Source organism: Sapajus apella, unplaced genomic scaffold, assembly GCF_009761245.1.
Source record: "Sapajus apella isolate SASKATOON/1434 unplaced genomic scaffold, GSC_monkey_1.0 scaffold43, whole genome shotgun sequence".
In the NCBI taxonomy this organism is placed as follows: domain Eukaryota; kingdom Metazoa; phylum Chordata; class Mammalia; order Primates; family Cebidae; genus Sapajus; species Sapajus apella.
In genome coordinates this window covers 14,080,597-14,103,170 of record NW_022436983.1, presented here as the reverse complement: position 1 = coordinate 14,103,170, position 22,574 = coordinate 14,080,597, and the positions used below count along the sequence as shown (strand labels likewise).

General features: G+C 38.4%; 1 protein-coding gene across 16 annotated transcripts in view; it reads left to right on the top strand.

Moving 5' to 3' along the window:
* EIF4G3 (eukaryotic translation initiation factor 4 gamma 3) overlaps positions 1-22,574 on the top strand; it is a 206,002-nt gene that overhangs the window by 94,687 nt on the left and 88,741 nt on the right. For 15 of the 16 annotated variants that reach the window (XM_032301197.1, XM_032301186.1, XM_032301185.1 and 12 more), the window contains 4 exons: positions 6,840-6,928; positions 12,720-12,966; positions 18,886-19,019; positions 21,964-22,083. In XM_032301197.1, the coding sequence (XP_032157088.1) occupies positions 6,840-6,928; positions 12,720-12,966; positions 18,886-19,019; positions 21,964-22,083 (590 nt within the window). Of the gene's footprint in view, positions 1-6,839; positions 6,929-12,719; positions 12,967-18,885; positions 19,020-21,963; positions 22,084-22,574 lie in introns of those variants that run through there. The other variant, XR_004275933.1, reaches the window with a different exon arrangement.

Below are 22,574 nucleotides of genomic sequence, written 5' to 3'. Positions count from 1 at the left end.
ATGGATGAGAAGGGATTAAAACCAGGTGATAAGGATGGGAACTCTCACTGAAAGTTCCATTATTAGAACATTCTACTCTGTTTATGTGCAATTCTGTGACAATGCACTTGGGCTGTTCCCTGAGCAGTAGTGAAGTATCTACACTTAGAAAGTCTTCATGGTCTCAATTTTGTGTCACTTCAAACCAGAGACCCAGGCTCTGGATACATTAATCTCAAACCTTGGAACTAGGGAGTTTATGTTGTATTCCAAAAACATGTAGAGCTAGAAGGGAGCCCTTTTTTGTAATTCAGTCTCTCACTTGGCTGTTATGTGGCCACAAGATCTTTAGCTAATCTCCACAATATTCAAGAATATTCTCTCCACAAACGTAGAAAATACAACAGCTTTATTAATTTTTTTTACATTTTTTTCTTGAGATCAGTTCTCACTCTTTCACCCAGGCTAGAGTGCAGTGGTGTGATCAGGGCTCACTGTAGCTTCAGCCTCCTGGGCTCAGGATAATCCTCTTGCCTCAGTCTCCTGAGTAGCTTGGACCACAGGTACACACCACTACACCTGGCTAATTTTTAAAATATTTTGCAGAGATGGCGTCTCCCTGTGTTGTCCAGGCTGGCCTTAAACTCCTAGGCTGAAGCAATTCTTCCAGCTTGGCCTCACAAAGTGCCGGGATTGCAGGTGTGAGCCACCATGCCTGGCCTTACTGTTTTAGAGACAGAGCCTCACTCTGTCACCTAGGCTGGAAGGTAGTGTATTTTATTTTTATTTTTTAAGAGACAGAGTCTAGCTATATATATTTATGTAAGGGGCAGAGGAAGGGTTTGCAATTAACTATTAAATTTTCTCTAGCCACAGATCTAAGAAAAGAGAGAGAGGAAAATAAAGATCTCTTTCCTTTATTACACCAGGGAAATAGAAAAAGTTGTTAAACTCTTACGACTTACTTGGATGACTACCTGACTAATGAAGAAATTATCTAGTAAAGAGAAGCAATATTAAGTTCATCTAAAAATTGCTCTCAGATTTATATTGTTGCATAGCTAATAGGATACCCTGAGATTAAAGATTTACCTGTCTTATGTAGTAAGCTCTTTTGCCTTTTTTTTTTTTTTTTTTTTTTTTTTGGCTAGGGTGCAATGGCACGATCACGGCTTACTGCAACTTCCAACTCCTTGGCTCAAGTGATCCTCCTACTTTAGCCTTCTTAGTAGGCAGGACAACAAACGTGTACCCCACGCCTGGCTAATTTTTAAATTTTTTGTGGAGGTCTCACTTTGTTGCCTAGGCTGGTCTTGAACTCCTGGCCTCAAGCAGTCTCCCCTCCTCGGCCTCCCAAAGTGTTGGGATTACAGACATGAGCCACCACTCTCAACCTCATTTACACTCTTTTAACCTATGTGGAATGATGCTGGTTTTAGTTTTTCGTTTTCGGGGGCACAAAATGAGTACTCTCTACAAACTCCATAAGTTCTCCAGATCTTCTGGAAATCAAAATCATACACAAAATTGTAATGTGCCCAGTAAAATTAACTGTTTTAAAAATGTATTCTAATAGTATTTTTATAAAGAGCAGTCTGTCCTAAACTCTATTAGAAGACTAAAGTGGATTAGTCATACAGGATGAAACAATTTGAACCAATGATTGAAAATCAATTTTAAAAGTTTTACTTTTTTATTTCTCTCAATTTAAAATTATTGTCAGAAGCATTGAAGAGCAAAGAGAAATCACTTAATGTTCAAGTATGTAGTCTGAGTATTGGCATTAAACTTTTGTTTCCTTCCAGTTTTTTCGTAAATATTTTACATGATTATAAATGAAGTGTTGGTATAATTTTGTGTTTTTTGTACTTTTCTATTTTTATTTTTTTTTTATTTTTTATTTTTTCGGACGGAGTTTCGCTCTTGTTACCCAGGCTGGAGTGCAATGGCACGATCTCGGCTCACCGCAACCTCCGCCTCCTGGGTTCAGGCAATTCTCCTGCCTCAGCCTCCTGAGTAGCTGGGATTACAGGCACGCGCCACCATGCCCAGCTAATTTTTTGTATTTTTAGTAGAGACGGGGTTTCACCGTGTTGACCACGATGGTCTCGATCTCTTGACCTCGTGATCCACCCGCCTCGGCCTCCCAAAGTGCTGGGATTACAGGCTTGAGCCACCGCGCCTGGCCTACTTTTCTATTTTTTAACCTTAACCTACTTTCTTTTTTAAAAATCCCGTTTAGGCTGGGCACAGTGGCTCACGCCTGTAATCCCAACACTTTGGGAAGCCAAGGCAGTTGGATCATGAGGTCAGGAGTTTGAGACCAGCCTGGCCAAGATGGTGAAACTCTGTTTCTACTAAAAATACAAAAATTAGGCAGGCGCAGTGGCAGGCACCTTTAATCCCAGCTGCTCAGGAGTCTGAGGCAGGAGAATCCCTTGAATCTAGGAGGAGGTTGCAGTGAGCCAAGATTGCACCACCGCACTCTAGCCTGGCGGCAGAGCAAGACTCCATGTCAAAAAAAAAAATTCATTAGCCTAAATCCAAATCCTTGCTACTAGAAGTGGCTCATAAAAACCTGTGCTGTGATTTGGCTCTTGCCAAATGTGAAACTTGTCCACTTTAATTTTATCTTTATGTGGATTTTCTAAAGATTAATCAATAAGTTTTTTTTTTTTGCTGTTGAATAAAATGTCTTAATTTTTAGAATCATGTACATTTAGCTCTTTTATAGTTTTTCACTGCCTATTTAAAATCTTTTTTAGTTTTAATCGTCTCCCTAGTAATTGATTGCTTTCAAATTATCCTGCTACATAGCACTAATTATGAGCTTTTAGTAGCTTAATCAAAATTTAGCAGATAGGGCCAAGTGTGGCAGTGGCTCACTCCTGTAATCCCAGCACTTTGGGAGGCCAAGGCAGGAGGATCACTTGAGTCCAGGAGTTCAAGACCAGCCTGAGCAACATGGTAAGAGACCATCTCTACCAAAAAACATTAAAAATTAGCTGGGCATGTTGCATGTACCCGTGGTCCCAGCTACTGGGGTGGTTGAGGTGGGAGAATCACTTGGGCCCAGGAATTTGAGGCTACAGTGAGCCAAGTTCATGCCACTGTACTCCAGCCTGGGCAACAGAGAAAGACCCTATCTCAAACAAACAAACAAACAAAATTTAGCAGATTGAATATATAGGAATTTTAACAGAATTAGTTTGTATTAGGATAGTCCCAAAGAATATAAAGCTTAAATTCTTGTTTGAAGTTTAGTTGGAAAAATATATATAAAACTAAATAACATGATATGCATATAATTATGCTTTTTAAATCTTGGAAAGAAAATAACCCAAAATGTGTGCAATATCTGAAAGATAACAGAGTTGGGGTTTTTTTGTTTTTTTTTTTTGGTCAACTTTATATCTGTCTATACTTTATAAGTGTTCTTCAATGGGTGTATCTTTTTATGATTAGAAAAAAATCTATTGATTATTAGATTATTTCATAGTGAATAGTATGCAACGTTTGTCATTCTTGTACTTACTGTGTAAGATTTCTGAGTCAGGATTTTAGACTAAATACCAGGACTTAACTATTAGCGTTAGCAGTTTCTTTCTTTTTTTTTTTTTTTTTTTTTTTTGGGAGACGTTTTGACTTTTTCATGGGGCTAGAGTGCAGTGGTGCAATCTTGGCTCACTGCGACCTCTGCCTCCTGAGTTCAAGCAATTCTCCTGCCTCAGCCTCCCAAGTAGCTGGGATTACAGGTGTGTGCCACCACACCCAGCTAATTTTTGTATTTTTAATAGAGATAGGATTTCACCATGTTGGTCAGGATGGTCTCAATCTCTTCACTTCATGATCCACCCGCCTTGGCCTCCCAAAGTGCTGGGATTACAGACATAAGCCACCGCACCTGGCCAGCAGTTTCGTTAAGAGCTGCGCTTTCTGCAGAGAAAAAGAAAGAGTGCATGTTCTAGATCATGTGTTTACGCAGAATAGTTCCTCAGGATGCATTATATCCCTGTCTCTTAACTACTCCTGACTCTTCTATTGTACATAAAAGCTTTTCTCCATATTCTAACTACCTCAGACTTCAGGGAAAACTGTTTCTAAAAACACATGGATTTTATAAAAACCAGTAAGCTTATGAAACTTTTACATTAGCCCTAGCCCTCTGTCTCCAAGGCCAGTGTTTATCTCTTAAATTGTACAGGGTTAGTTGTTACCTCTTAATTTGCAGGAGTAACAGTTTGACTTCGGTTAAGCCCACATAAAAAGTAAATGAAAAACCAAGAGACTCTTCCATTTATGGGGATGACTTGTGATACATCTTACAGATACCAGCACAATGCTACTGTAACATGCATTCTTTTTGAAATCTTAAATGTTTGATAGAGCACATCAAAAATTGTTTCCTTCCAGTTCGCTGTAGGAACAGTAAACTGTAGCACAGTTTTAAAACTTCTATAGAGAGAAGACAAATAATTCCCTGAAACCCAATGATTAAACACGTCTGTTGCCCTAATCTTTTTCTGAATTTGTCCATTAGGCATTTTACACATACAGCTCTGAAGAAAAACATTTTCTTCCAATATCATAAAAATTTGAAAAAAATCTTGAAATCAGCATTACTTTTTTTGTATTTTTGTTTTTGTTCATATTTTAATGTAGTAGAAATTAAATGTGTCTGCAAGAGATTAGTTCTTACAGAGGGAGTCCAGGTAATTATGAACTCTATGCAGAGACTGTCGCTTGTCCTCTCGTTCGTTAGTACAAGACAAGGCGGAAACAATCTATGTCTCTGCCTTGGGAAGGTCAACAATACTGCTTTTGCCTAGAACTGCTGTTATTTGTTCAGTCAGCAAATTCGAGGGCCTTCCCTATGCAGTGGACTAGAAAGTACAAATCTGAGAGAGTATCTTAAATTTAATTCCCCCATTCTGGCTTAATCAGTGTTAATTATCCGGTAAATCACTGTCACTCTCTTTCTCTCTTGCCTCCCTCTTTCTCTTCCTGACTGCTTCCCTTTTACTCCTTTTTCTCCCCCTTCATCCCTCAGCACACCCAAATTTTACTGCACCTTTCTATCAGTAATTGAAGGAGAGGGGATATGTGCCCCAGCCTCACTAGGCATTAGGGGTGTGTGTATATCTGTTCAGTTTTTCTGAAGGACTAAGTGTCTCCTAAGGAAGTCTGTGCTCTTTCTGTCCCTCTTTTTCTGAATTATTGCTTTAAATCAAGACTTTAAATAGCCACTGTTTAAGTAACAATTCCCACTGGCTCAGTAGCTGTTTTTTTTTTTTTTCTTCCAAGTATGCTAAATGTGTTATATTACTCAAGGAAGAAATATTTTGTTTCATGTTTTGGGGTTGGGTATATTTGATATATTTGTGGGAAGAAAAGTTTATCTTACTTTGTATTTTGTTGTTTAGAAGAAGTTCCTTTTTAGTTTATATTTGAACCCAAAGAATCTTCCAAAAAAAATGGTCTTCCTCTTTGCCATGAATGAGGTTTAGAGCTAAATTCATACAAATGCAAAACAAAATTGCAGATTCTCCAAACTGTGTAACTCCTAAAAAGATTCAGCTGTAGAAGCAGAGTTGAAAATCACAAGAATGTTGGAGGAAGCTCATAAAATAGACTGGTTATAGCAAATTTAAACCCACCCATGGTTTTCATCCTTTGAAAAAATTTACCTTGAGTTGTATACAAAGGAAGAATATCAGCTGGTCTATTAGTGTTTCCTTAATGGTTCCTGAGGGGAAGAAGAAATAATAATTGGTGTGAGATGTATATAAAAAAGAAGATATGCAGAATGTTTTTAAGATGATACAGTAATTTTGAGAAAAAAGTATTAATATTAAATGTCTCCTTTTTCTTGTTCCCTGAAAAAGTATGTGTGCACATTCTGCTGTCATACCAAAAAAGATGAGACTGTCCCAGAGTCGCAGTGAATTATCTTATATTTCTATAGGAAATCAGATTAGATGATACCCTTTAGCTTCATGTTTATTTGCTTTTGGTAATGTTCACTATTAAGTTGCCCTTCATTAACTCTTCTCCCTCTTTATCACTCCTGTCTATTGATTCATAAGTTGCCCTCTGTAGAAGCAGTTTACTATTATCAATTTACTACCTGATGGTTAAATTGTCTTTCACTTAGACACCCATGATTCTTTGGAATTTGTAAGTCAAATGAATTTTTTTAAGTCCTTTGTAAACTTAATCATTTTATCTAGAATTTCTGAAACAATGGAATAATTCAGTAAAAATTACCTATTTTCTAGTTTTACTCTAGCAATATGAAAGGCTAGGCAAACAGTATTGATCTGAGATGAAAACAGAACGTTGTAGACATGCTGCCTATCTGATGAAACCTTAATTGAAGTATCCTTTTATTGTCTAGAAAAGTTAATGGAATCCCGAGCATATTATTTTCTATTGCCTGAAGTAACCTTAGATATCTAGTCTCATACTTTATAGCTGAATAATGTAGGCGCCTGAGACCTGTGACTTGCTTAAGTTCACACATTTGATCAATAGGAGTAGACCGAAGCCTGGAGTTGGATCACAAGTCAGTTTTCTTATGTACAGACTCATCACATGCTGAATTACATGCGGGGGTATTTCTAACCATGAAATGGGAAGAACCTAGGCTACTGGTTAGAAAGCTATGAATCTGTACCCACAATACTTAGCATTGCAATCTCTGGGCTACAGCTGCACAGTTGTTCACTTCATCAACCATTTCTTTGTATAGGTGAAGTTCTCTTTTATTCTGCTGAATTTGAATATAGGTATCACTTATACCTAATATTTCTCAGAATGACTTTACAGTGGCAAGTAATAGGCCTGATCTTGTATTTCAGCTCAAATAGCTATAACTGTACCAAAGACATGGAAGAAACCAAAAGATCGGACCCGAACCACTGAAGAGATGTTAGAGGCAGAACTGGAGGTAAGCAAATCTTTTAAGCTCATATTCAGAGCAGTGGTGCCATTTCATTGACAGGCGTGTGTTTATACCTATTTCGTGAAATAGTTTTCCAAGCAAAACTTGGCGTATCAAGCTCAGAGACTAATTGTTTTGATCCATTTACATTAGAATTTTAAAAAGATTTTTAGTAGCATGTTTAATTTCATTGAATTCTTGTTTTTCTTTTAAAATACCTCTTTTAAAATAACAAACTTGGCCAGGCACAGTGGCTCACACCTATAATCCCAGCACTTTTATGAGGTGAAGGCAGGATGATCACTTGAACCCAGGAGTTTGAGACCAGCCTGGACAACATAGGGAGGCCCTGACTCTACAAAAATATTTTAACAAATTAGCCAGGCATGTTAGTGCATACCTCTGGTCCCAGCTACTTGGGAGGCTCAGGTGGGAGGATTGCTTGAGCATTGGAAGTTGAGGCTGCAGTGAGATATGATCATGCCACTGCACTCTAGCTGGGCAAAAGAGTAAAACATTATCTCAAATAAATAAATAAATAAAGTGATAACTTTTGGTTAACTCTTCTTTTCCCCTAACTAGAACTTTTCTTTATATTAACTTGATAGAAATGGAGAGTTTTTAAAAATATAATTAGTAATAGCAGTAGAATTCATCTAGTACATTATAAAGAAATTCATTTTGAGTCTGTCCTCTGTTAACTGCATACCAGAAACATAACTTTTCTTCATATCATTTGTCTATCTTAAAATAAGCCATGCCAGATTTTGTGTTACATTAAAACATACCAAGTCCAAGAGATGAATTGGAGGATGAAACAAGGGCAAAATCAGTCCTAAGGATTGCTCTAACAATTTCCTAGTCTGTAATCTCAGCATCCTTAGCATTATGTATTGAAGCTTATAAATTGAGTAATATAAATCTATATGCAGCTTTTTCCCTTTTTTTTTTTTAAATATAAAATTATTTTAAGGTAACTTTGAGTGCGTTTACTTCATTGGCTTTTCTAGCTAGTTATATTCTTACCTTCTTTGGGCATCTAGTAGTACCGCTTTGTTACTTTCCTTGTCCTGTGATTGCTGTTTCATGATGCCGTGTTGATGTCACAGTTAGTTCCATAGCAACCACTAAAATGTTGATGGGTATGATTTCATTGTGGTTATTAGGATGTAAAAATTGGCAGTAAGGTATAGAGTTGCAAATAGTCATTGTACTCCTTTTGCAGCTGAATAAGAAAATGTTGCTCCTACAGAAAATAAAATACCTTCCAGAGGCAGGGGAATCACATACTTTCCTGGTATGGCTGTTAAGAGCTTCATTACTTATTTCTTTTTAGATTTGGCTGTTTTTTTTTTATTAGTTTTCTTCTGTTATACTTCATGTTGGATTTCTAAGCATTTTTGAATATTAGATAGGCCACTCTTCCCATACCTTCAAATATTCATCCTAATCTTCAGCTTGAGGATCAGCAAACATTTTCTATACAAGTCCAGATAGTAAATATTTTAGGCTGTCACTGTTACTCAACTCTGTCACTCTAGCTTAAAAGCAGCCATCAACAATGTGTAAATGGAAGAAGCATGGCTGTATCTTAGCAAAACTTAATTGATGGACACTGAAATCTGAATTTGTATGCTAGGAAATATTTTTCCAATTTTTTTCAGACATTACAAATGTGAAAATCATCCTTACCTTGTATGTTGTGCAAAAGCAGTTGGTGAGCCAGAATTGGCATATGGGCCAGAGTTTGCTATAAAGCTTCTTTAACTTGTTACTATTCAAACGCAAATTGAATTTCCAAGTAATACAGAAATTCAATAAACAAAATTGAATTTCCAGGTAATACAGATTGACTTATTTTGAACCAATCACTTTCCTTAGCTTTATACTTTAAGACAAGGCTGGGCACAGTGGCTCATGCCTGTAATTCCCAGCACTTTAGGAGGCTGAAGTGGGTGGATTACTTGAGGCCAGGAGTTCAAGACCAGCCTGGCTAACGTGGTGAAACCCCGTTTCTACTAAAAATACAAAATTTAGCCAGGCGTGGTGGCACACGCCTGTAATCTCAGCTACTTGGGGAGCTGAGAGAGGAGAATCACTTGAACCCAGGAGGCAGAGGTTGCAATGAGCCGAGATCGTACCACTGCTCTCCAGCCTGGGTAACAGAGCAAGACTCTGTCTCAAAAAAATAAAGTGACATAAAACATATTTAAAAAAACTAAAGCAAAACAAAAAATATTTGGTTTTTTACACACTGACTTCTTTGAGAAATCCTTTTTTCTGTCTTTCCTAAAACTGAGCTTTCATTGGCATAGTGTAGTAAATACTGGATACCATTGTCTTCATATCCACTAATTGAAGTTCTCCCTTTCTTAGATTTATTTTCTCAGTTTTTAATAATTCGTTTCTAGTATCAGCTTACTTGGGTTACATATTAGGTTGTTGCATTATTAAAGATACTTATTAAAATTATAGCCTAGAGAAGTAAGTATGAAGGATGATTTCATGTTAAAATTTCTCGGCACGGTATCTTAAAATACATTTTAAAATTTTAGAGCATTTCAGCTGGGCGAGATGGCTCACGCCTGTAGTGCCAGCACTTTGGGAGGCTAAGGTGGGCAGATCACCTGAGGTCGGAAGTTCAAGACCAGCCTGACCGACATGGTGAAATCCCGTCTCTACTGAAAATACAAAATTAGCTGGGCGTGGTGGCGCACACCTGTAATCTCAGCTATGCAGGAGGCTGAGGCAGGAGAATTGCTTGAACCCAGGAGGCAGAGGTTGCTGTGAGCCAAGATTGTGCCATTGCACTCCCCCTTGGGCAACAAGAGTGAAACTCCTGTCTCAAAAAAAAAAAAAAAATTTAGAGCATTACATCAATTATTACATACATAGTTACCAGTCTAATTTTCTGGCACTTTTAAAAAACTCCTTGCATTAAGTAGGGAGTTCTGCCAACTGCATTCTTAACAGGTTCCTATAAAACGTTTACCTAGGCCAGGCACGGTGGCTCACACCTGTAATCCCGGCACTTTGGGAAGCCCAGGCGAGGGGATTGCCTTACCTCAGGAGTTTGAGACCAACCTGGGCAACACTGTGAAACCCCTTCTCTACTAAAATACAAAAACTTAGCCGGGCATGGCGGCGTGTGCCCGTGGTCCCAGCTATTCAGGAGGCTGAGGCAGAATTGCAAGAACCCGTGAGGTGGAGGTTGCAGTGAGCCGAGATCGTACCACTGCACTCCAGCATGGGCGACAGAGCAAGACTCTGTCTCAGAAAAAAAAAAAAAAATGTTTACCTTTGGCTGTCCAGCCAATGAAGTGGTCTCTTTCTTAAATCTGGTTTTCTGTGTAAACAATTTAGGAACTGTTAGACACTTACAGACTAGTTGACTAGGATTTTATCCTGCTAAAATAAATTAATAAATATTTTAATTAAGCTATTTTTGTTATTCTCCTCAAATACCCCTCATAATAATACACCTCAGATAATTCAGTGATTCTGTGTTCTCTGAATTACGGTTTGTTATTCATAGAACTAGTTTCTTCATACTTCTTTTTCCAGTTAGAAATTGAATTTCTAAGTAATACAGCTTCTGTTTATATGGGATAGACTGTTGTTGATTGCAGGTACAGAGAAGAGGATGCACTGTATTTTCTTCTCTAAAAACAACTTTTTCACATTTTACAAGATCTGAAATAATTCTGTATAATTGTATGATTGCTGCTCTTTAGTAAGTTTAAACACCATTTACATATTCATATCCCAAATTATTAAATGTCTTCTTGATGACCTATACTTAATTATGAGATGATATTATAAGATTATTAGGCCAGGCGCTGTGGCTCACACCTGTAACCCCAGCACTTTGGGAGGCCAAGGCGGGCAGATCACCTGAGGCTGCGAGTTCTAGAGCACCCTGACCAACATGGAGAAACCCGTCTCTACTAAACATACAAAATTAGCTGGGTGTAGTGGCGCATGCCTATAATCCTAGCTACTCAGGAGACTGAGGCAGGAGAATCGCTGGAACCCCGGAGGCAGAGGTTGCGGTGAGCTGAGATCTAGCTATTGCATTCCAGCCTGGGCAACAAGAGTGAAACTCTATCTCAAAGAAAAAAAAGTATTATAATTAGACTGTAGTAGAGTCTAAATTTTTTTTTAAATGAGGCTTCTGAATCATGATTCAAATTTGGCAGACCTGGGTTTTTCATCATTCAAATGATACCTGCTTTCTGCCATACTTTATAAAATAAATTGTTTCCAGACTTATTCTTTTGGAATTTTATGTCTCTCTGTCCTTTGGGGGTTTTAATATGCTATCTCTTCCCATGGATTAGTTGGGGAAATAGAGGCAGGTGTGGTTTATGCATATTTGCATGAACTTCTCCATTATTAGAAACAGAGGCTAAAAACCATCTGTTTCTATTGATAATATTAAACAGTTTATTGACTTTTCAACCGTGATCTGTTATATGGTAAAAGAAAATTTACGAGTTTTATGTCTGTTTTAATACTATCTAACAAAGAAGTATTTGTCACTCAAAATTTTTTTAAACATAATTTCATAGGTCATTTGGGATGAACTACTTTCATCACAACTTTACACTGTGATCCTCTGTTGAACCAGCCCCAGTTTTTGGCTCTTTTCCTAGTGTGAATTTATCAATTAAAACACCCCTTTCCTCTGAGTACTTGTACCAAAGGATTGTTTTCAGAGTTCTTTACCCTTCACAGAAAAGGAGTTCATGGAGATCTTTGCCTCAAAGAGTTTTGAAGGGCCGGGCGCGGTGGCTCAAGCCTGTAATCCCAGCCCTTTGGGAGGCCGAGGCGGGTGGATCACGAGGTCAAGAGATCAAGACCATCCTGGTCAACATGGTGAAACCCCGTCTCTACTAAAAATACAAAAAATCAGCTGGGCATGGTGGCGCGTGCCTGTAATCCCAGCTACTCAGGAGGCTGAGGCAGGAGAATTGCCTGAACCCGGGAGGCGGAGGTTGCGGTGAGCCGAGATCGCGTCATTGCACTCCAGCCTGGGTAACAAGAGCGAAACTCCGTCCCAAAAAAAAAAAAGAGTTTTGAAGATTCATGAGGCCTTTACGAAGCCATTTTTGTTTGACGTCTGACACCAAAGTAGTCAAAAATAATCTAGGGAATAACTTCAGTTCTTTTTTGCCTTCTGAAAATAGATATGATACTCCAGAACCCAAATTTGTCTCTTTTTTTGTATACAAGATTTTTCTATATGGTCACAGCCTCAGAGACATCTAAGAATCAGTAACAAAATAGATTTTAACTGACAAGTAACCTTTTTGTAAAATGAGATATGATCAGCCTTATAGGACTTAGATGCTTTAAGCTATTCTCCAAACTCTCAATTTCACAGCCAGAGGACAGTATAAAAAATACCCTCCACTGTTTGTTTTTATATTTGTTTAGCTTTAGTGGCAAGGGTAGTGTAGTGCCTGTTTTAGATTTCTGACTAGGACTCATTCATGTTCATAAAGTTCCAAGGATTGACAGTTCTTTCTATTCTAACCTTTGGTACATTTGGATATTTTTAGTCTCGTGTTAAAGCATTTCAGAAGCCATTTGAATTGTCTTCCTTATCCTAGGTGCTGAAATGAGAAAAGTATTTTTTTAAAACTCACCATTCTAATACCACATGCTGAACTCAGACATTCTTATCTTGAGTGACATGTTTTTCTTTGCTTTTTGAAGGGGGTAGATATAGGTATTTATTTATACTTACACCCATGAAAAAAATATATAACCTCTTTGTTCACTTATTATTTAGCCTAAAGCCGAAGAGGAGCTTTCAGTTGACAAGGTACTTGAATCTGAACAAGATAAAATGAGCCAGGGGTTTCATCCTGAAAGAGATCCCTCTGACCTAAAAAAAGTGAAAGCTGTGGAAGAAAATGGAGAAGAAGCTGAGCCAGTACGTAATGGTGCTGAGAGTGTTTCTGAGGTTGAAGGAATAGATGCTAATTCAGGCTCCACCGATAGTTCTGGTGATGGGGTCACGTTTCCATTTAAACCAGGTAAGTTTATACTTGTCTTCTTGTGTACCTCTTTTTCACTCTACTGCAACCTTAGAGAAATGTTGCCTCTGTATAGAGATATACTGAATGGAAGAAAGAGGTTTATCACAACATAACATTTACAAGACAGATCAGCAAGCCTAAGTTAGTGACTAGCAAATCCAGAGAGTTCTGTATTGATGGAAATGATACCCAACACTGGTATTCCCCTTTTACTGGCATTGGAGGAGCATCTGACAGAGGGAATCAGACAGTGCCAAGCTAGTGGATGCAGTTTGATTTAAAAATTATTTTATTCCTTTTAATTGAAAGGGATATAGAGATAATACCACATTCCTTGAGATGGTGTTAGTCATCCTTTATAAGACTTGAACTCTGTTGACAGAATGACTCTGTAGAACTGAACTCTGAAACAATGTATTGAGTACTTGCAGTGTGGGAGGTACCCTGTGGTAAATACGTATGATAAAGAAGTAAATAAGGACTATATATGATAAACATATGGTAAACAAATGTAAATCCTGGAGGATTTTTTTTTTTTTTTTTTTTTTTTTTGAGACAGAATCTCTCATTGTTGCCCAGGCTGCAGTTCAGTGGTGCGATTTCAGCTCACTACAACCTGTGCCTCCTGGGTTCAAGCAGTTCTCCTGGCCTCAGCCTCCTGAGTAGCTGTGACTACAGGCGTGCGCCACCATGCCCAGCTAATTTTTTTTTGTATTTTTAGTAGAGACAGGGTTTCACCATGTTGGCCAGGATGATCTCGATCTCATGACCTTGTGATCTGCCCACCTAGGCCTCCCAAACTGCTGGGATTACAGGCAGGAGCCACCACGCCTGGCCTGGAGGACTTTTTTTGTCTTAAGATACCATCAAATGCATTAAATCTCTTTCCTAATGCTATATAAACCATGACTGACTTTGAGATATATGGAGAAATTTGGTGTGGATCTGTGAGGAAAGGTGTTTCCTTTGGTAGAAAGTTTGGAGTAGGTGAGAAGCTTTCCTTAGTCTGCAAAATGTAGACTAAGTTTTGTAGGAGGTAGGGTTTGCGTGTAAAATATCAGACCTCAAAGGTAATCTAGATCAGTGTTTTCCAAACTGTTGGGTTTAATACATTTAATAGGTTGTGAAATTAGTAGGTCACAACCAACATTTTCAAAAAGAATAATATAATAAAAAATGCCAGTCTATTAACATGTAGTAAGAATAAGTGTTGTGTTTTTTTTTTTCGTGACACGGAGTCTCACTCTGTCATGCAGGCTGGAATGGCATGCTCTTGGCTCACCACAACCTCCACCTCCCAGGTTCAAGTGATTCTCCTGCCTCAGCCTCCCAAGTAGCTGGGATTACAGGTGTGAGCCACCACTACTGGCTAATTTTTATATTTTTAAGTAGAGACGGGGTTTCACCATGTTGGTCAGGCTGGTCTCAAACCCCTGACTTCATGATCTGCCTGCCTCAGCCTCCCAAAGTGCTGGGATTACAGGCATGAGCCACCTCGCCCATCTAAGAATAAGTAAAGAATAAGTATTATTTTTAGAAACTTTGTAGTTATATATGTGTTTATAATTGTCCCAGGTCACGAAGTCATTATATGTCTTATTGTGAGTTGTAGTCAGAGATGTTTGAAAACCAGTTACTAATACTTACCACTTCATTTTATATTATTATTTATTTATTTACTTATTTTGAGATGGAGTCTTACTCTGCCGCCAGGCTGGAGTGCAATGGCGTGATCTCGGCTAACTGCAACCTCCAACTACCTGGTTCAAGCGATTCTCCTGTCTCAGCCTCCAGAGTAGCTGGGATGACAGGCACCCACCACGCGCAGCTAATTTTTGTGTTTTTGGTAGAGACGAGCTTTTACCATGTTGGCCAGGATAGTCTCTATCTCCTGATCTTGTGATCCGCCTGCCTCAGCCTCCCAAAGTGCTGGGATTACAGATGTGAGCCTGCCGTGCCCAGCCTATTTGATATTATTTTTTTTAATTTTTACTTATTATTTTTCTTTTTTTCGAGACAAAATCCCACTCTGTTGCCCAGGCCAGAGTGCAGCAGTGCAATCTCGGCTCACCGCAACCTCCTTCTCCCAGGTTTAAGCCATTCTCCTACCTCAGCCTCCCAAGTAGCTGAGACTACAGGTGCATGCCACCATGCCTGGCTTACTTTTGTATTTTTAGTAGAGATGGGGGGTTTCATTGTGTTAGCCAGGGTCGCCTCCATCTCCTGACCTTGTGATCCACCCACCTCAGCCTCCCAAAGCACTGGGATTACAGGCGTGAGCCACCACCCCCGGCCACTTATTGTTTATTTTTTACAGAGGGAGGGTCTCACTGTATTGCCTAGGCTGGTTTCAAACTCCTATGCTCAAGCAGTTGGCCTCCCAAAGTAGTCCCATGCTGAGCCCTTACCACTTTGTTATACTGATCTTTCTTTCACTACCAGTAAACTGTTAATGAGCTTTATGAAATTGTAAATGAATGCTATTGTAAAACTTTTTTTAAAAAAACCCTGCAACTCAGTGTACTGAATTGCTTTTTTCAACTTAGGCTTGTATACTGTGTTCAAAAATAAAGAAAAGGAAAAGAGTACTTACAGCCATCACCAATGTCTATTAAGAAAATTGAAACACTGGCTGGGCGCAGTGGCTCAGGCCTGTAATACCAGCACTTTGGGAGGCCCAGGTGGGCGGATCACTAGGTCAGGAGTTGGAGACCAGCCTGGCCAATACGGTGAAACCCCATCTCTACTACAAAAATTAGCCGGGTGTGATGGTGCATGCCTGTAGTCCCACCTACTCGGGAGGCTGAGGCAAGAGAATCACTTGAACTTAGGAGGCAGAGGTTGTGGTGAGCCGACATTGCGCCACTGTACTCCAGCCTGGGCAACAGAGCAAGACTCCGTCTCAATAAAAAAAAAGAAAAAAATTGAGACACTATTTCTATTTTTAGACTGTGTAAATTATATTTTATATTTATTTTATATTTTAATATTTTATATATTGCATAATTTATGCTAATTACATTTTATATTTTAATCCTTTTTATCCATCAGTTTTGCAGTATAGGCCCTGACTATAATTGACCAACTACCTTTTGTCCTGGTAATATTTAAGAGCAGTAATTGGAAAAGATAGTAGTAACTGGAAGGAAAACAGTTTGAAATTTAGATCCTAGTAAGCAGTCTACTTTTTAATAAATATAATAAGGTAATAAGGATATGGTGAAAAACATCTGGAATATTCTCAGAGACTTCAGTGGGTCTATAACCTACACATTAGGCACCTCTAATATCAGGAGGATCCAATCTGCTATCATGAAGTAATCTGGAGTCTGATTTTGATGAGTTTTGTTAATGAAAATAAGAAAACTGTCATTTTTTAAAGACGAAGTTATAGACAGTGAAGAAAACAATATCTAACTGCTTAGACGTTTCACTATCTTAAATAAGTTGTTTTTGTGTTTTGTGTCCTTTTGCTTTTTTCTTTTCTCTAAAATAACATTTCTAAGTGAACAGCCAAAGTATCCTTTTTCATGAAGCCGAGGGTTTTATCAAATTTCTTATTTCTCAGTTATTTAAGGACTTGGTAGTTTGTTTGTTTGTGACATAATCTCGCTCTGTTGCCTAGGCTGGAGTGCAACGGTGTGATCTCGACTCACTGCAGCCTCCTCCTCATGGGTACAAGCAATTATGTCTCAACCTCCTAAGAAGCTGGGATTACAGGTGCCCACCACCACACCCAACTAATTTTTGCATTTTTAGTAGAGATGGGATTTCACCATATTGGTCAGGCTGGTCTCAAACTCCTGACTTTAGGTGATAAAGCTTGGCAGTTTATTTAATGAGGATTATTATATGTCCCTGGTGGAAGATTGCTTAGTATGTATGTGAAGCGATTCCTACTTGCTTTAGATTATTTTACTACTCAAACGTATTTAGAAGGGATGAAAGAACAATTGATGGTTTAAAGTCTTTACATAATATTTTCTGACTATATTTTATTATTCATTTTTTTGTTTATGAAGAAATAAATACTGGAATGTGGTTTATACTCTTAAGGGATATAAGTCATGCATCAATTAATAACAGCGATTTGTTCTGATAAATGCATCATTAGGCAGTTTCTTCCTTGTGCAAACAAAAGAGTATTTACACAAACCTGGATGTTCTAGCCTACTACACATCTAGGCTGTATAGTGTAGCCTATTCCTCTTAGGCTACAAACCTGTACAGCATGTTACTATACTGAATACTGTAGGCAGTTGTAACATAATGGTAAGTATTTATGTGTCTAAATATAACTGAACATAGAAAAGGTACAATAAAGATATTATATCAGAGATTTAAAATGGTTCACTGTTCAGGACAGTTACCATGAATGAAGATTTTAGGACTCGAAGTTGTTCTGGGTGAGTGTTGAGTGAATGTAAAGACCTAGGACATGACTGTACACTGACATGGCTATTATAAACATTAGAGCACACTAAATTTATTTTAAAATTTTTATATCTCCAATAATGAATTAATCTTAGTTTACTGTAATCTTTTTACTTGATAGGCTTTTTAATTTTTTTAACTTTTTGGCTTTTATAATAATATTTAGCTTAAAACACACTGTACAGCTATACAAAAATATTTTTCTTTCTTTTTTGTTTTTCTTCTTTTTTTCTTTCTTGTTTTTTTTTTTCCAAGATGGAATCTCACTCTGTCATCCAGGCTGGAGTGCAGTTGTGCAGTGATAGCTCACTGCAGCCTCAACCTGCTAGACTCAAGGGATCTTCCCACCTTAGCCACCCTGCAGCTGGGACTACAGATGCACACCACCATACCCAGCTAATTTAAAAAATTTTTTTTCTACAGACTAAGTCTTATACTACATTGCCCAGGCTGGCCTCAAACTCTTGGTCTCCCAGAGTACTGGGATTATAGGTGTAAACCACTGTCTCTGGCCTTGTTTCTTTATATCCTTATTCCATATGCTTTTTCTACTTTTAAAACTATGTATCTTATTACTTGTTAAGGATTTTTGTTAAAAACGAAGACACAAACACACACATTAGCCTAGGCCTACACACAGTCAGGATCATCAACATCACTATTTTCTACCTCCAGATCTTGTCCCACTGGAAGGTCTTCAAGGACAATAATGTGCATAGAGAGCTGTCATCTCCTATGATAACAGTGCCTTCCTCTAGAATATTTCCTGAACGGAAGCTGTTTTACAGTTAACTTTTTTTAATAAGCAGAGGAAATATACTCTAGTGATTAAAAAGCATAGTATAGTAAATACATAAGCCAGTAACATAGTCATTTCTTATCACTGTGAAATATTATGTGTTATTAGTAATCGTTATGTGCTATATATATATTTTTTTGAGACAGAATCTCGCTGTGTCACCCAGGCTGGAGTTCAGTGGCACTATCTCGGCTCACTGCAACCTCCGCACCCCGGGGTTCAAGCAAGTCTCCTACCTCAGCTTCCCGAGTAGCTGGTACTACAGGCACACACCACCACACCCAGCTAATTTTTGTATTTTTAGTAGAGACAGGGTTTCACCATGTTGGCCAGGATGGTCTCTATCTCTTGACCTCGTGATCCACCTGCCTCAGCCTCCCAAAGTGCTGGGATTACAAGCATGAGCCACCTCGCCTGGCCTGTATGTGCTATACTTTTATATGACTGGCAGCACAGTAGGTTTGTTTACACCAGGATTGACACACAAGTCTGAATAAAGCATTGTGCTGCCACATTAGGATGGTTACAGTGTCATTAAACAATAGGAATCTTTCAGCTTCATTATAGCTTTATGGGACCTCTGTTGTATGTGCAGTTGTTATTGATCGAAACATCATTATGCAATGCATGACTGTATATATAATGCCCTACAAAGAGTTGTCTGCCTATATTCCTCTTTCTAGAATCCTGGAAGCCTACTGATACTGAAGGTAAGAAGCAGTATGACAGGGAGTTTCTGCTGGACTTCCAGTACATGCCAGCCTGTATACAAAAACCAGAGGGCCTGCCTCCTATCAGTGATGTGGTTCTTGACAAGGTAAGCTGCATATTCAGAGAAAATGTACCTTTTGATGGGAACTGATTTTAACTATGAGTACAAATATGTGAAGTAAGAGCAGTTTTTAGTAATTGTTAGATCAATGTTATGAAAATATCTAATGTTTAAGAATTTGTTTCCCTAGGCACTGTTGGGTTTAGAGTTTCTTTTTTTTTTTTTTAAATTGTACTTTAAGTTCTGGGGTACATGTGCATAACATGCAGGTTTGTTACATAGGTATACACGTGCCATGGTGGTTTGCTGCATCTATCCCCCTGTCATCTACATTAGGTATTTTTCCTAATGCTATCCCTCCCCAATCTCCCCACCTCCTGGTATCCCTTCTCTAGCCCCCCACCCCCTGACAGGCCCCAGTGTGTGATGTTCCCCTGCCTGTGTCCATGTGTTCTCATTGTTCAGTACTCACTTATGAGTGAGAACATGCACTGTTTGGTTTTCTGTTCTTGTGTGTCAGTTTGCTGAGAATGATGGTTTCCAGCTTCATCCATGTCCCTGCAAAGGACATGAACTCATCCTTCTTTTATGGCTGCATAGTATTCCATGGTTTATATGTGTGAACGAAGACACAATGTACCAGAATCTCTGGGACACATTTAAAGCAGTGTCTAGAGGGAAATTTATAGCGCTAAATGCGCACAAGAAAATCGAGGAAAGATCTAAAATAGACACCCTAAAATCGCGATGAAAAGAACTAGAAGAGCAAGATCAAACAAATGCAAAAGCTAGCAGAAGAAAAGAAATAAGGTCAGAGCAGAACTGAAGGAGATAGAGACACAAAAAAAACCCTTCAAAAAAATCAATAAATACAGGAGCTGGTGTTTTGTCAGGATCAACAAAATAGACCGTTAGCCAGACTATTAGAAAAGAGAAGAATCAAATAGATGCAATAAAACATGATAAAGGGGATATCACCACCATTCCCACAGAAATATGTACTACTATCAGAGATCTACAAAAATTCCTGGACACTTAAACGCTCCCAAGACTAAAACCAGGAAGAAGTTGAATCCCCGAATAGACCAATAACAAGGTCTGAAATTGAAGCAGCAATTAATAGCCTACCAACCAAAAAAAGTCCAGGACCAGAAGGGTTCACAGCTGAATTCTACCAGAGGTACAAAGAGGAGCTGGTACCATTCCTTCTGAAACTATTCCAAACAATACAAAAAGAGGGAATCCTCCCTAATTCATTTTATAAGACCAACAACATCCTGATACCAAAACCTGGCAGAGGCAAAACTAAAAAGAAAATTTCAGGCCAATATTCATGATGAACATTGATGCGAAAATCCTCAATAAAATACTGGATTTGGAGTTTCTTTTCTTTTCATTTTTTCCCCGATCCCCATCATGAATGGATTTGGAGTTTCTTATAGGTTACAGTCATTTTGGGACTTGGCCCATATTGGAGTGGTGTTTTTTAAATGTTTATTGATTTATCTGCTTATGGCTGTTTCCTTATTTCCTAGTGATACAAAAATTTTGTGTTTGTTGGGGGAAACATGGCTAAATTGATAAGGAGCTCTTTCCTTATTGTTCTAAAGGTTCATTATGGAATTCTAGTGGCACTGAGGACAGGTTAAAAATCTAGGAAGTTATTTGACAGATCAAACTTAAGTGAGTGTCAACATTTTTCAAATAATATGTATCTTAAAATTAACCTAATAAATACTTCCAGTTGTTTAATTCCCCAATCTGTGCAAATAGGCATCCCTTCAATGTGCGCACAGAAAATTAGTACAGTCAGTATTTGTTTACTAAATTAAAAGGAATAAGGTCAGATTTACTAAAGTAATTTTATTTAAATCAAAGATAAACCAGGGCTGATGACTAAGCTTTAAGTATTTTTGTTTTGTAGAGGAACAAAAATGTAATAACTATCTTATGGAATCATATCTACCTCTGAACCGATTTATGCATAGTGTTTTATTATTGGAATGCTAAGCTTGTAAGAGTTATTTACATCCTGCTGCTCAAGGTCATCGCCAAGGTCTGATTTTTCACACAAAAAGAACTTGCAACCTCCAGCATAAATGGGTTAACAAAGATGTCCAGCAGCTGCTTATCCAGAAGTCATTTGTATTATTTTACTTTCTTATAGCAACAGGTCTTTTTACTTCTATTGATGGTATTTAACTCTTCTCTCCTAAGTACTTATATGAGGACAAGTAAATGATCGATTAATAGTGCTAATTTGAGGCTACTTCAGTACCTCAGAAGTCGGGTGTTACATCCACTAAATTAGATTATCCTCTTAGAAAATATTCCTGCCTGTCCTGGTACCTTATCTGTTTATGACTTTGGCCACTAATTAGTTGATTTCTCACTGAGCTGCTTAACTTTGCTTTGTCCATAGTCAGGTTACATGCTTATTCACAGTTAGATATCTCATATTAACAAGGCAGACAGTGAAATTTTAAATGAATCATCACCTATTAAATACATCTCCTCTGAGACTTATTGTCCACTCCTAATACATGCTTTACTAACCATAAGTCTGCAGCACCCAAACTAAAATGAGCCGTAGCAGGATTCCTATAGGCAAATGCTGTATATCCTGGTAACTTTTTTTTTTTTTAATTCCAAAATTTGACCCTAATGTAGGGGATCTCAAAATAGTTTGTCTGTGCCATTCAGTTGATCCTCAGTATCTAGTGAGCCAGTCTGCTGATTGTGTATAGCCCCTACTTCGGAACTGAAGGCCTAAATCATTTCCTGGATATCAGAAAACCATTGTTTTAGCCTAATGGTTCTAAGGGTAGCCCAGGAGAAGCTGCCATGGATGCCATTAGACTTCTGCTGGTTCCAAAGCTGGTGCTTACTGTTTCAGCTGACGTAACTTTTGAGTCATAATTCTTGTTCCCTTTTGTGGCAGAGAATGCTCTGGAATGGGTATTAACCTTTCTTTTGCTTTTTTATGCAGATCAACCAACCCAAATTGCCAATGCGAACTCTGGATCCTCGAATTTTGCCTCGAGGACCAGACTTTACGCCAGCCTTTGCTGATTTTGGAAGGCAGACACCTGGTGGAAGAGGTGTACCTGTAAGTGCAAGTTCCCTACAACCACTTAGTTAGATGCTGCACAGACTCCATGACATCTTACCTCACAGCAAGAGAGCAGCTTTTATTCATTGATTCTAGTTGAGAAGAAGAAGGGGCAAAGACTATCCTTTCCATACTCATATTAAAGCAAATAAAAAATACACATGGGTTGTTTTTACTTGAAAGAAGCTAGTCTGCATTAATTTGGTCTTGATTTTTTTGTCCCCTATTTTTGCAATTGAAGTGACCTGCAAATAGCTTTAAAAATAGAGTCAACTAGGGCCAGGCATGGTGGCTCAGGGCTGTAATGCCAGCACTTTGTGGGGTCAAAGCAGGAGGATCAGTTGAGGTCAGCAGTTCAAGACCAGCCTGGCAACAAAGAGAGACCCTATTGCTACCACACACACACACACACACACACACACACACACACTCACACACACACTCTCTCTCTCTCTCTCTCTCTCTCTCTCTCTCTCTCTCTCTCTCTC